The sequence below is a fragment of the Salvelinus sp. IW2-2015 genome, unplaced genomic scaffold, assembly GCF_002910315.2.
Source record: "Salvelinus sp. IW2-2015 unplaced genomic scaffold, ASM291031v2 Un_scaffold5433, whole genome shotgun sequence".
Taxonomy (NCBI): domain Eukaryota; kingdom Metazoa; phylum Chordata; class Actinopteri; order Salmoniformes; family Salmonidae; genus Salvelinus; species Salvelinus sp. IW2-2015.
The window spans coordinates 18,216-32,396 of NW_019946698.1; the positions used below are offsets into that span (position 1 = coordinate 18,216).

A 14,181-nucleotide genomic window follows, 5' to 3' on the forward strand; every position below is an offset into this window, starting at 1 on the left:
GCAAGGAAATGGGGAAAAAAACACTCTTTAATTTCCAACCAGAAGAACAACTGGTAATGTCAAAAACATTGGCGTAAAAATCCAACATGAATAAAGAGCACACTGGAAANAAAAAAACACTCTTTAATTTCCAACCAGAAGAACAACTGGTAATGTCAAAAACATTGGCGTAAAAATCCAACATGAATAAAGAGCACACTGGAAAACAAATCCAGACAGTGGAAAACCCCTKAACAAACGAAACAACCTCATACAAAACAGAAAGACAAGCCCGCACAAACAGAAACGGGCTAAACGAACTTAAATAGCACCACCCTAACAACCAAACAATAAACAGGTGAAATCAATTAGACAAAACCAAACGAAAAGGAAAAAGGGATCGGTGGCAGCTAGTAGACCGGCGACGACGACCGCCGAGCGCCCCCCGAACAGGAAGGGAAGCCACCTTCGGTAATACTCGTTACACACAGTGTCTTTATGTTACTAAGTAGGTTCTCTGAAGCTTAGACACGACTGGTGATAATGAAGATAAGCTCTTAAGGTTTCATCAGATATCACACTGTTTCACACGGCTGATGTTAACAAAGTTCAAGGAATTATGTGAGTAAAACTAACCTAATTCACTTAGTCCTGACTCTTTATCTTTATGACTGTGTTAGCGTATTAACAGTTGCAGAGGATTAAGACTTTTCAACAGCACACAGAGACAATGGATGAGGTCCTCATTATGGCACACAGAATGGCTCTACATGTACATTGTGATATTTTGATTGTTTCGTCCGCTCCCTCTCTTCTCGACACAATGACTGTGAAGGTCATTAGGAGCAGAGGAGAACAGGAGTTAAAGAGCTGAATGGCTGGTCGTTATCTTTTCCTTTCACTCCTCTGTCTCAGCCTGCTGACCTGCCAATACTTTTACACTGACGACAGGGATCAAACTGGATTTAGGGTGGAGAGAAAAACTGCTGAGTTTGAATTAAATTATCTTTCCTTCCTTCGTTCTCTCTCTGACTCTGAAAAGTTATTTTCCTTTGAGACACTTCTCAATTCCAATCAGACATTCCAAAGTCTGATAGTTCTGAATTCCAATAAGACGTTCCAAATTCCATCATCTCATCAGTTTTTGGCGGTTTGGATGGAAGAACATTATCACACTGCAGCTTCCTGAATTGCCAGAGGGGATTAATAAAGTTGTATTGAATTGAATCGAATTAAAGTAAATAGAATCGATCTTTATATGCCACCGTTAACCATACAGCCATACGGGCACATATTGATTTGTGATAGGAAACTTTAATAACAGCTTATAAAGACTGATACAACTCATAGTTTGGCTATCTCATCTGCATGTATAGTAGGTTTCAGGGAACCAACTCGCTGAATAACCCCTCGAGGATCAATCTATCAATCTAATCGACATCAGATCATCAACTAAACCCAATCAGTTCTTCCATCACCTCCATACAGCCATGGGACCTATTAGTTTATGTTGGATCAGAGAGGAGCACCATAAAACACCTGACTGTGTCTCTCTGGCAGATCATCAGCATGTGTCGGAGCAGTGAGAGTATTTGCCTGGTCGGGGGAAATTGAATCAGGCTCAGATGGGATCTACAGTGGGTGTGATTTGCATTCTAAAACTGGTGTTATAAACACAGAGGTACATGGGAGAAAACAGCCCGATATCTCACCTAGGTGGTTCCTACATGATCTGGGTTATTTATGTGTGATATTATTTGGTAATAAGTTATATTTTAAATGTTGACATTATTTCATACATTTTCTGCATGTTTTTCATGTTGTTCTTTTTCTCTTTGTTTCTCTTTTTTATTTGTTGCATGCTCTCCTCGTCTCACCGTGTGTGCTGACGCGGCTTGTTCACCTGGCAAAATGCTGGTCATGTGCGATGGGATGAGGGGTGCTGTATGTGTCTGTGTGACCCTATTTCCTGTTGTTGTGGATGGCATAACAAATAAGTCCCACGGGAAGCCAGCTTACGTTGAACCTGCTAGACAATAACGGACAGTTTAAAGTAGTAACCGATTTAGAAACATACATAAATACTGCATTGATGATTTCAGTTCTGATATCATGTAGTCTTTTTCTCATTGGACACTTTACTGGCAGTTGCCAGTCGGTGGTATTTCTTGGACTGTGTCCATGCCTGGCTAATGTCCTCTCCTGGCCTTGTTTGCTTTAGTTTGAGTCTCAGAGAAAGGATTGTGTATTCTAGCAGCCCACGACTGGCCTAATGGATGGTGTTGTGTTGGTGTGTCCCCCTCAGGCAATTGGAACTGTCTCCTAAATGAATTATAATATGCTCCAGTTTTCCAGTTAGCACATCTTACAGGAGATAATTTTTACCCTATGGAGACAGAGAGCAGGAGCGACGGAAAGTGGCCACACACACAACAACTGCACTGGTGTGAGCAACTCCAGTCCGTGGGAGTCGCAAGAAATTGTCTGTCCTCGATGTAAATCTCACCTTTTTAATCAAAGCCTGACTGTGACCGGGTTGTATGAGTGAGCTCTCCAGCAATTCACTACACTAATTGCACAATTGGTTAATGCTTAATGTTAGGTTAGATATGGGCTATTGTGAGCGCCTCTTCCTCTGGTCTGTTAAATCTCTGTGACCATACAACTGTCATATATCCTAACTCAACCTCAAGGAAATTATCTCTATTCCTATTCCCCAAAATAATCCTATCTCTCTCTGTTCTCTCTTCTTCATTTAGGTCCAGCACAGGGGTCAGAGGGGTTTCTGTGGATTCAATCTCCGCTCTCAAGGACTCGAAATAGACCGATTATCCCTTGACCTTTGAGGGAGTGGCGTAATGCATCCGGTGAGCCTGACATCTGTTCTTTCTTCATTACGATATTCTTTTTAAATAGTTGTTTTCTTCATTATAAGCAACAAATTGATATAGAGTGCATGTCACAAATCTCACGAACTCCCACCTCTCTTCGATCTCCACCCATCGTTTGCTACTTCCCTCAATGCAGCTGCTCTCATCGTCTTCTCTCTCTCTCCCCCCAATCTACCTGCCGTTCGTTTAATATCTTCGTGTCTCTCGTGCGTCTCTCCCCCCGCCCGACTACCTCCCTCTCAATCCTGTCACGCTGCCCCCTCTCTCTCCATCTCTCTCTCTCCATCTCTCACCATCTCCATCCCTCTCTCTCCATCTCTCTCTCTCTCTCCATCTCTTTCGCTCTCCATCTCTATCCCTTTCTCTCTCTCTAGGTAACTCCAGGTGTAAAGCCAGGCTGTCAGGGTCATTGTACCAGTTATGGGATGTACTGCAGGAATGGAGGAAAGTGTGTGGAGAAATATAATGGTTACTCCTGTGACTGCACTGCCACGGCATATGACGGACCCTTCTGCACCAAAGGTGAGAGCTAATCGCTGAACCCTGAAATGACTGCTAGGCTGTTGGACGGTGTAACCAGCAGCCTTTGTTTACGGAGGAACGGGCAATATTTACTCAGAAGTAAGAGTGAGTTTCTGTCAGTCGCAGTGAGACTTCATAGCAAGAAAGTTGACACATGAATTAATTTGTTTCCTAAACTTAAGCTTGTTTTCCTGTGTTTTACGCCAGTCGGGGGTGACGACACCGGGAGTATGTGTCAGATGACAGCATGTGGGAATAGAAAACATAAAACAGGAATATGCAAAGTAGCTGACATGAAAGGACCTCCCCAGTGTTCTGTGTGTGTGTGTAAACTGAAAATGAGGTCTTGAATGTAATGGAAACTAGTGTGTGTTTATTTATCTACACGTGAGTGTGTGTTATGCCCCTCAGATACTCCAGAGGATACTGCTCCCTCTGTTCTCCTGTCTGTGTCATATGAGCGCAGTCATAATATGAATAAGAATATTATTATCAGTCATAATTGCGAAGCGTATTTCCATTATATCCCTATTTACACCTGGTTCCCGAGGTAGAATATTATTATCAGGACTGTTTCATTCTGCTGCTACTGTACTGCCATTCCCTGGGGTCACAGACAGACAACTAGGACTCTGTAATGAACAACACACACACACACCACTTACAACAGAGAGTGATGTTCTATTCTTATCAGCATCTCTGCTGCCTCTAGTTACAGACATAGCAACCTCTTCCTCGATGTCAGTAAGACCAAGGAGCTGATCGTGGACTATAGGAGGAAACAGGAAGAGATCTTCAAGTTCCTTGGCGTCCACATTACTGAGGACGTAACATGGTCCACACACACCCGCACAGTCGTGAACAGGGCACGGCAGCGCCTCTTCCCCCTCAGGAGGTTGAAAAGATTTGGCCTCGGCCCTCGGATCCTCAAAAAGTCCTACAGCTGCACGATCGAGAGCATCTTGACTGGCTGCATCACCGCTTGGTATGGAAATGCACCGCCCTTGACCGCAAAGCACTACAGAGGGTGGTGCGGACAGCCCAGTACACTAGGGCCGAGACAGCTTCTACCCCAAGCCATAAGACTGCTAAAAAGCCAGACTGCTAAATAGTAAATGAATGGTACACAAACTATCTGCAACACTATCTGCACTGACCCTACATACACTCACCAGACTTTATATACACACCATATACACTGAATATACAAAACCTGCTCTTTCCATGACATAGACTGACCAGGTGAATCCAGGTGAAAGCTATGATCCCTTATTGATATCACTTGTTGAATCCACTTCAATCAGTGTAGATGAAGGGGAGGAGACAGGTTAAAGAAGGATTTTCACGCTCAACAGTTTCCTGTGTGTATCAAGAACGGTCCACCACCCAAAGGACATCCAGCCAACTTGACACAACTGTGGGAAGCATTGGAGTCAACATGGGCCAGCATCCTTGTGGAACGCTTCTGACACCTTGTAGATTCCATGCACCTGCGAATTGAGGCTGTTCTGAGAGCAAAGAGGGTGCAACTCAATATTAGGAAGGTGTTCTTCATGTTTTGTAGACTCTCACACAAAACACACACACACATTCACATACACTACATACAGTACGCACACACACACACACAACATACACACGCATACCGACACAACACAAACACACATACACACACATTACACACACGCTTTTATACTCGTCATATGCTGCTGCTTCTCTGTCCTTTATTTGACTTGTATTGTTATCTGTCCTGATGCCTAGTCACTTTACTCTGCCTTCATGTACATATCTACCTCAAATACCTTGTATATCTCTGCACATTGATCTGGTACTTGTACTCCCTGTATATCAAATTGTATTTGTCACATGCTTTGTAAACAACAGGTGTAGACTTCTTACGGGCCCTTCCCAACAATGCAGTGAGAGAAAGATTTTTGAAACAGTAGAGAAATAATAACACAAGGAATAAATAGACAAAATGAGTGACGATAACTTGGCTATATACACGGTGTACCACTACTGAGTCGATGTGCAGGGGTACGAGGTCATCTAGGTAGATCTGTACGTATAGCTAGGGATAAAGTAACTAGGCAACAGGGTAGATTATAAACAGCAACAGCAGCGTATGTGTCAAAAGGTGTCAATATAGATACAGTATTCAAGGTTAACTATTTAACTAACTATTTAGCAGTCTTATAGCTTGGTGGTAGAAGGTGTTAAGGGTCCTGTTTGTTCCAGACTTGGCGCACCGGTACAGGTTTGCTGTGCTGTCTGGTCCTTGCGGTCTTGTGAATGTTAACTTGTTTAAAGGTCTTGCTCACATCCGCTACGGAGGGAGTGATCACACAGTCGTCCAGAACAATTAGTTCAGTGCTGCTAGACTCGAAGCAGAAAAGGTATGTAGCTCGTCTGGTAGGCTTGCCTCACTGGGCAGCTCGTGGCTGGGTTTCCCTTTCTAATCTGTGATAGTTTGCAAGCCCTGCCACATCCGACGAGCCGTTGTAGTAGGATTCGATCTTAGTCCTGTATTGACACTTTGTCTGTTTGAAAGTTTGTCGGAGGGCGTGGCAAGATTTCTTATAAGCGTCTGGATTAGTGTCCCGCTCCTTTAAAAGAGCAGCATCCATGGCTTCTGGTTTGGATATGTACGTACTGTCACTGTGGAGACGATGTCATCGATGCACTTATTAATGAAGCCGGTGACTGATGTGGTATACTCCTCAATGTCATTGGCTATATAGCTCCATTTTTGTGTATTTTATTTTATTCCTGTTGTGTTACTATTTTAAACTCTGCTTTGTTGGGAAGGGCTTGTAAGCAAGTGTCTCACGGTAAAGTCCCCCCCAGTTGACCTTCTGCGTGTATGTGTTCTCTCCTCTCTCTAAGATGTGGGGGGCTTCTTTGAGGCGGGCACTCTGGTGAGATACAACTTCCTGTCAGAGGCAGCGGCAGCCAATCAGGACGCAAGGTTCCTTGCCCAACCTTTAACTGCACAGGAAGTGAATCTGACAGGAGAAGCAGTAGCGTTTAGCTTCAGTACATCCAACACACCGGCTATACTGCTGTACGTCAGCTCCAAGACACAAGACTACCTGGCACTGGTGCTACGGCAGAATGGTGAGACACTAACACATACAGACACATATCAACACACACACACAGACACGTGGGCTCTCAGAATGTTTCAAATGCAGTCCTCTCATTCTTCATGCTGTTGCTGTGTGTGTGTGTGTGTGTGTGTGTGTGTGTGTGTGTGTGTGTGTGTGTGTGTGTGTGTAGGAACTCTCCAGGTGCGGTATAACCTGGGCGGTCTCAAGGAGCCGTTCACCATAGACGTGGACCAGCGTAACCTAGCCAACGGACAGCCACACACCATCAACATGTCCAGAAGCAACAGGACTATCACCATACAGGTATGCACACACACACACACACACACCTTCTCTCCGCCTTCCAAGCATGGTCTATGATGACTTCAGACATGTCCATTTCTAACCACAAGAGGGAGACAAAAGCCTCTCTAATTGTCACAGGACTTGAGGGATTGACAATGGCTTGATGCTTCATGGATATGAGTCGGCCCGTTTGTACAAAGATCCACAAGGATGTTGATGATTGACTATGGAAATGGTTCAGTGGTTTGCATCATGATCTTCTCTCTCTCCCATGCTCTCTTCGTCTCCAGTTGGACCACTACCCCCCTGTCAGTTACTCTCTCCCAGAGGCTTCAAACACACACTTCAACCTGGTCAAGACATTATTCCTGGGGAAAGTATTTGGTGAGTACAGGCATCGCATACGTGTATTTGACAGAGGTCTGCTTGGCCCTGGCAGAGAACGTAGGCCTATTCAGAGAGCAGCAACAGGAGCTGTACAGATGTATTGTAGTTGCGCTGTGTGTCCACTAGAGGGAACTAGAAGACTGTTTTTCACCAGGACACAGTCATGGAAGAGGTCTATTGTTGCCAGACAGGGATTTCACACATTTTAGTCTGGTTTGCTTTCTGTAACATGTTCAATAGGTATGTTTTGCTTCAGGTGTAAATATGTTATGTAGAACAGGCATGCTCCTCTGTAGAATAATAGGGATTCATGTCAGCTCTATACAAGACATTTCTATCTGCAACATTCACAATGTTGTGTCCTCCTGAACAAGACTTTAGTGCAGTATAGTATTCCTTAATCCTGGTCACTGCTTTGGTTTCCAATCCTCCTGGTTTCCATGACTCCTGGTTGTCCTGCTCTGTTCTGGGCTGGTGGCAGTCAGTGAGGTACAAGGAATGGCTGAGTTCCCTTCCTAGCTAGAACCATTGATCGATGTACAGCAGACTAATACCACAGGGAATAATGCCCCTTTCCTTGTCACACACGCTCACACACACACACACACCACCATAACCTCATCTGGACCTGCAGAGCTGCCATTTTAAGACTGAAGGACACAACAGAGGCCCTACTCACCATCTCGCCCAGTTTCTATTTCCAAAACATAATTCATACACAATTATGTATTTCACAATCTGGATTTATTTCCAAATGGATTTTAGGCAACAACAAAAACAACAAAGGTTGAACTGGAAATGATATGCAATATACAGAAGAGTGTGTTCATATGCCAAAGTAGACATGGGTCTCTTTGCAGTTCAGTTCTGACCAACATTCTGGCACACCACTCAGAAACAGCATATTCTTGCTCTCAATACTTGCAGAGGGAACTTTCAAAACCTTTGTCCATGGGAGGTTAATGATTACAGTTTGATGTACAGTGTGATATGCAAATCCAACAATCATAATATGTAGCAAACTAATCAAGTAATGAGCTGAGTGTTTGAAATGTTCGTCACAACTTGTTTCAGTGTGTGTAGGTGACAGGGAGATGACCAGTGAGGCTGAGTTTTCACCACTAGAGCGAAGATAGCCCGTACGGATACCAAACAAGCTTCTGGCAGACAGTTGTGGCAAACCTTTGGCCAGATTGCATACCAGAGAGAATACTATAGACATCAAGAAAGCCAGTCAGTTGATTATTGACAAGTTTGTCCAACACTTTTGATAAACAGTGCAAGATAGAAATTGAACTATAACAGTTAGGATCAGCTTGATCTCCCCTTTAAATAAAGGATGAACCGTGGCTGCCTTCCAAGCAATGGGAACTTCCCCAGAGAGAAGACACAGGTTAAAAAGGTCAGAGATAGGCTTGGCGATGATAGTGGCAGAAACCTTAAAGAAGAAAGAGTCTAAATCAAGTTTAAGGAGCTCCTTTAGCAGCTCGGACTCAGTGACCGCATTCAGGGAGAAACTTTGTAGCGGGGCTGGGGAAAAAGAGGGAGGAGCATCGGGGCTAGTCGCATTAGAAGGAGTGGGAGATGAGGAAATGTTGGACAGTCAAAGAGGCATGGCTGAGTTAAATAGGAATCCTGACTTCATGAAGTGGTGATTAAAGAGCTCAGCCATGTGCTTGTTGTCAGTAAGAACCACATCATCAACATTAAGGGACATGGGCAGCTGTAAGGAGGAGGAGGGTTTATTCTCCAGGTCTTTAACCGTTTTCCAGAACTTCTTGGGGTTGGACCCACAGAGAGAGAACTGCTGCTTAAAGTAATTACCTTTGACCTTCTGGAAGCTCAGGCCTGAGTGCACTTATTTCTCATTTGCTTCCGGCCTGAGGAGGGAAACATGAAAAGAGGTTGAGATCCGGTAGTTGGTGGGGAATTGTATATGGTAAGTTACCTTATTAACCCTTCAGAAGACCTTGAAGGGTCCCACAAACCTTGAAGGGTCCCACAGCTTCCGGCAGGGTAGGTGGAGCAGGAGTTTCCTTGTGGAGAGCCAGACGCGATCACCAGGATGGACAGTGCGCTGGAGCCTCGCGTTGGAGGCATTCCACACCTCCTCTGCACGTCGGACCACTCGTTCACTGCAGGGGCCTCGGTCTGGCTCGGAATCCGCGGAACCAGGGACACACTGGAAGGTAGTCAGCCCAGTGGAGGAGTGACGAAATGAGTTCTGGGCGTATTGCGCCGAGGGAAGGAACTGGGCCCACTCCTCTGCCAGTCAGTGACTCCTTAGGAACCTCCCCAGCTCCTGGTTGGTCCACTCCACCGGCCCATTAGACTGAGGCCGGGACCCGGATGTGAGGCTGGCCGTGGCCCCCAGCTTCTCCATAAAGGCTCTCCAGACCCGCGACGTGAATCGGGAACCACGTTCGGAAACGATGTCCTCCGGAAGGCCATAGTGCCGGTGGATAGACCAGAGAGAGGGATAAAACATCAGGAATTATGGAGAATCTGTCAACAACGACCATAATAGTTGTAAAACCATCAAAAAGGGAGAGATCAGTTACAAAGTCTATGGACAGATGTGACCAAGGCCGCTTAGGCACGGGAAGGGGAAGTAGTTTCCCTGCTGGAGTGAACTGACCACCATCTCCAGTTCTGCAGGAGCACCTGAAGCTCTAGTGCTGCTTCCTTCTCCACCTTTACAAAGAAAAGACTATTATCATACTCACTATCATTACTATATCAGTAGTCTACATTAATACAGCTCTGGAAAAAATAAGAGTGGTCTGTTAATTTGGAATGGTCTGTTAATTTGAAGTGGTCTGTTAATTTGGAGTGGTCTCTTAATTTGGAGTGGTCTCTTAATTTTTCCCAGAGCTGTATATTATTGTAGTAACTTGTAATGCTGGTACCTATGGCGCTAATGATCTTTGTCAATGCCTGTGCTGTGTCACACAGGCTACTGTGTTATGTTCATGGCTGTATTATGGTTACGTTACTGTAGCCTGTTTCGCTGTACAGTATATGTGCACTTTCCCTAGCTTATGTGGCAGGAGTCATGACCGAATGCTGGCAAGTCCATAGTCTAGGTTTACTATGTTTTACTAGTTGAAACATATTGCCTTCAATGTCATATTATGATCGCTATGTTGCACTCATTGCTATGATATAATTCCTCCACGAAGACGCAAGACGTGCAAACTGTTTGGCCGTTGTGTCACTATTACTAGCTAGGCTACTTAGCTAGACATGCTGAGTGTCGTGTGTGTGTTTTAGCTAGTGTTTTTGACTGACTTGGTTCCTTACTGGCGAATATGTTGCTTATTTTGCAGCATTTAGCTGCGTCTGTGGCAAGGGCCTTTCTCTTTTTTATTCTCTCCCTCTCTGCTCCACCTTTCCTTTTCTGACCGTCCATTTCGCCGTGCGTGTAAATGTTTTTGGTAGAGAAGCAGGTAGACGGTTGCTATGTGCGTCGCGGAGAGACCTGATGTTATTTTTGGCGCGTGCAAAACACTGCACGGGGACACTGCAGCGAGAGAGTGAGAATCATGCCTGATGTGTGGATTCTCCTTCAACTCATTCCTGCTTGCTATATTATCGCTGGTCAAGTTGACTGTTCACCGAAGGCCAAAACGACCCTTAGGCCACCGGGAAATGTCCCGGTGCTCCCGACGGCCAGTCCGCCAGTGCATCAGACCAAAGGACAGATTTCCACCCGTCTAATGTCCATTGATTGTGTTTCTTGGCCCAAGCAAGTTTCTTATTATTATGGGTGTCCTTTAGTAGTGTCCTTTAGTAGTGGTTTCTTTGCAGCAAATCGACCATGTAGGCCTGATTCATGCAGTCAGTTACTTGAACTCTGTGAAGCATTTATTTGGGCTGCAATTTCTGAGGCTGGTAACTCTAATGAACTTATCCTCTGCAGCAGAGGAGACTCTGGGTCTTCCTTTCTTGTGGTGGTCCTCATGAGAGCCAGTTTCATAATTGCGCTTGATGGTTTTTGTGACTGCACTTGAAGAAACGTTCAAGTTCTTGAAATGTTGCGGAGTGACTGACCATGTAATGATTGACTGTCGATTCTCTTTGCTTATTTGAGCTGTTCTTGCCATAAATGGACTTGGTACTTTACCAAATAGGGCTACCTTCTGTATACCAACCCTACCTTGTCACAACACAACTGATTGGCTCTAACGCACTGAGGCACACCTATTAATTGAAATGCATTCCTGGTGACTACCTCATGAAGCTGGTTGAGAGAATGCCAAGAGTGTGCAAAGCTGTCATCAAGGCAACGGGTGGCTACTTTGAAAAATCTCAAATATAAAATATATTTTTACTTGTTTAACACTTTTTTGGTTTCTACATGATTCCATATGTGTTATTTCATAGTTTTGATGTGTTCACTATTATTCTACAATGTAGAAAATAGTAAAATAAAGAAAAACCCTTGAATGAGTAGGTGTGTCCAAACTTTTGACTGGTACTGTAGATGCGCTCTGAAGGGCAGGTAGCAGGAGTGGGTTCCCTCTCCAGAGCCTGGCGGATGTCCACATCTACGTCCCAACACACGGTACCAACGATTTGGGAGGACAGATTGATAGGCTGGAGGGCACTCACAAGACCCTCCACCAATGTGGATCCACAGGATGCGGGAAAGCAGGTCCTCTAGCAGGTCCTCCGGTGATTCTCATCCTCAACCAGGAGATGGTGGGGTTATGAAGTTGGAGCCATGGGAGACCGAGGATTACTTTGTGTACGGGTGCGGTGGTGATGAGGAAGGGAAGGCTTTCCTGGTGCATGGGTCCCACAGTGAGGGTGAGTGGTGCTGTGATGTACGTAATTGTACCAGATCCCAATGGTCGCGTATCCAGGGCAGGAGAGGAAAGCAGGTATGAAGTTAAGTTTAGGGAGGATGCGAGGGCCTGGTCGATGAAGTGCCCCTCCTGGCCACAATAGGGACAGATCCCCAGTTGTCTCCGGCGATGCCGCTCTGCCGCGGAGAGGTGTGTGGTCCCTACCTCCATGGGTTCAGGCTCTGCCTCAGGACAGCCAAAGGAGAGAGGCGAGGGGCGAGGTGGACACCGGCGCTCCAGAAGAAGATTTTCCAGACGGATGGCCATCGCGATGAGAGCGTCAAAGGATATATTGTCATCCCGACATGGCAACTCCGTCTGGACCTCCTCGCACAGTCCACTGCGGAATAGAATGTGGAGCGCTGGGTCATTCCTTCCACTGGAGGCTGCCACAGCCCGAAAGGTCGTTTAATAATGAGAATAAGCAGATTGCTAAACAACCATTTTGAGGTCTTGCCATATATTTTAAGTCAAAACTGTAACTCGGCCACTCAGGAACATTCACTGTCTTCTTGGTAAGCAACTCCAGTGTAGATTTGGCCTTGTGTTTTAGGTTATTGTCCTGCTGAAAGGTGAATTAATCTTAATCAGCAGACTGAACCAGGTTTTCCTCTAGGATTTTGCCTGTGCTTAGCTACATTCCGTTTATTTTATCCTGAAAAACTCCTCAGTCTTTCACGATTCCAAGCATACCCATAACATGATGCAGCCACTACTATGCTTGAAAATATGGAGAGTGGTACTCAGTAATATGTTGTATTGGATTTGACACAAAAATAACACTTTGTATTCAGAACAAAACATGAATTGTTTTGCCAATTTGTTTGCAGTATCACTTTAGTGCCTTGTTGCAAACAGGATACATGTTTTGGAATATTTTTATTCTGTACATGCGTCCTTAATTTCATTCTGTCAATTAGATTAGTATTGTGGAGTAACTACAATGTTGTTGACCCATCCTCAGTTTTCTCCTATCACAGCCAATTAAACTCTGTAACTGTTTTAAAGCCTGTTAGCGCCAGGCATTTAATTAGAAAGCAGGTACAGCTAGTTACCTAGCTAATGAACTTGCTAGCTAATTTGCTAACTTATCTAGCCAGCTAAGTGAGGAAACGTGACTATGACATGGCTGTTTGCAATGCAATGTGATTTGTTTTCGATTATTATTATCTACATTAAAACAAGCTGGCAAACTATTCGCCGTAAAAACAACATCAGCTAGCTAGCTAGTCCCACTCACGTTGCGATCTCGGGCCGAATAATAGTCTTCAATGCTCAGTTGGTGTGGCTCAGTTGGTAGAGCATGGCGCTTGCAACGCCAGGGTTGTGGGTTCATTCCCCACGGGGGGACCAGGATGAATATGTATGAACTTTCCAATTTGTAAGTCGCTCTGGATAAGAGCGTCAGCTAAATGACCTAGATGTAGATGTAAATGCTAATATTCTCCTTCAATGTGCTGCTCAAGTAAGTTTAGAGCGCCCTCTTTGGGGCAAACACTGAAAAATTAAAAGACTGGCTTTCAGGATCTTATAGCTCAATGGTTGGAAAGATGAGATGGGAAGCAGAAGAAAGAAATACAATAAGAGGAGATTCGGAGGAGCAGAGGGTCAAGGTGAAACTAGAGATAGAAAAATATTCAAGATGTGTCATGTTAGTCATCAGAAGGATTTGAAAGTGTGTGTGTATATGCTATAAGCAGTATAATGGAATAATGCTTTTTATTTATTTATTATTATCTCTGTTTATGTGTGTCATTCCTGTAAGGCAGTCATATCTAAGAGTGTTGAATGGCACATCATCTCCCCACACATAGAGAGAGAGAGAAAGCCATCACCTACAGAGAGATGAACCTAGAGACGAGTCCCCTAAGCAAGCTGGTCCTGGGGCTCTGTTCACAAACACAAACAGACCCCACAGAGCCCCAGGACAGCAACACAATTAGACCTTTCCAAATCATGAGAAAACAAAAAGATAATTACTTGACAGAATTTACAAAAAAAACTGAGCAGAATACCTGACCACTGTGACTGACCCAAACTTAAGGAAAGCTTTGATTATGTACAGACTCAATGAGCATAGCCTTGCTATTGAGAAAGGCCGCTGTAGGCAGAGCTGGCTCTCAAGAGAAGACAGGCTCTGTTCACACTGCCCACAAA

At 44.7% G+C, this 14,181-nt stretch overlaps 1 protein-coding gene across 1 annotated transcript; it reads left to right on the forward strand.

The window, feature by feature from the left end:
- Positions 1–2,837: 2,837 nt before the first annotated feature.
- LOC112078238 (contactin-associated protein-like 2) lies at positions 2,838–8,045 on the forward strand. The gene is made up of 6 exons (XM_070441990.1): positions 2,838–2,846; positions 3,245–3,392; positions 6,279–6,509; positions 6,672–6,805; positions 7,078–7,171; positions 8,035–8,045. Exons 1-6 carry the CDS (start codon positions 2,838–2,840, stop codon positions 8,043–8,045), a joined length of 627 nt encoding a protein of 208 aa, XP_070298091.1.
- The last annotated feature ends 6,136 nt before the right edge of the window (positions 8,046–14,181 follow it).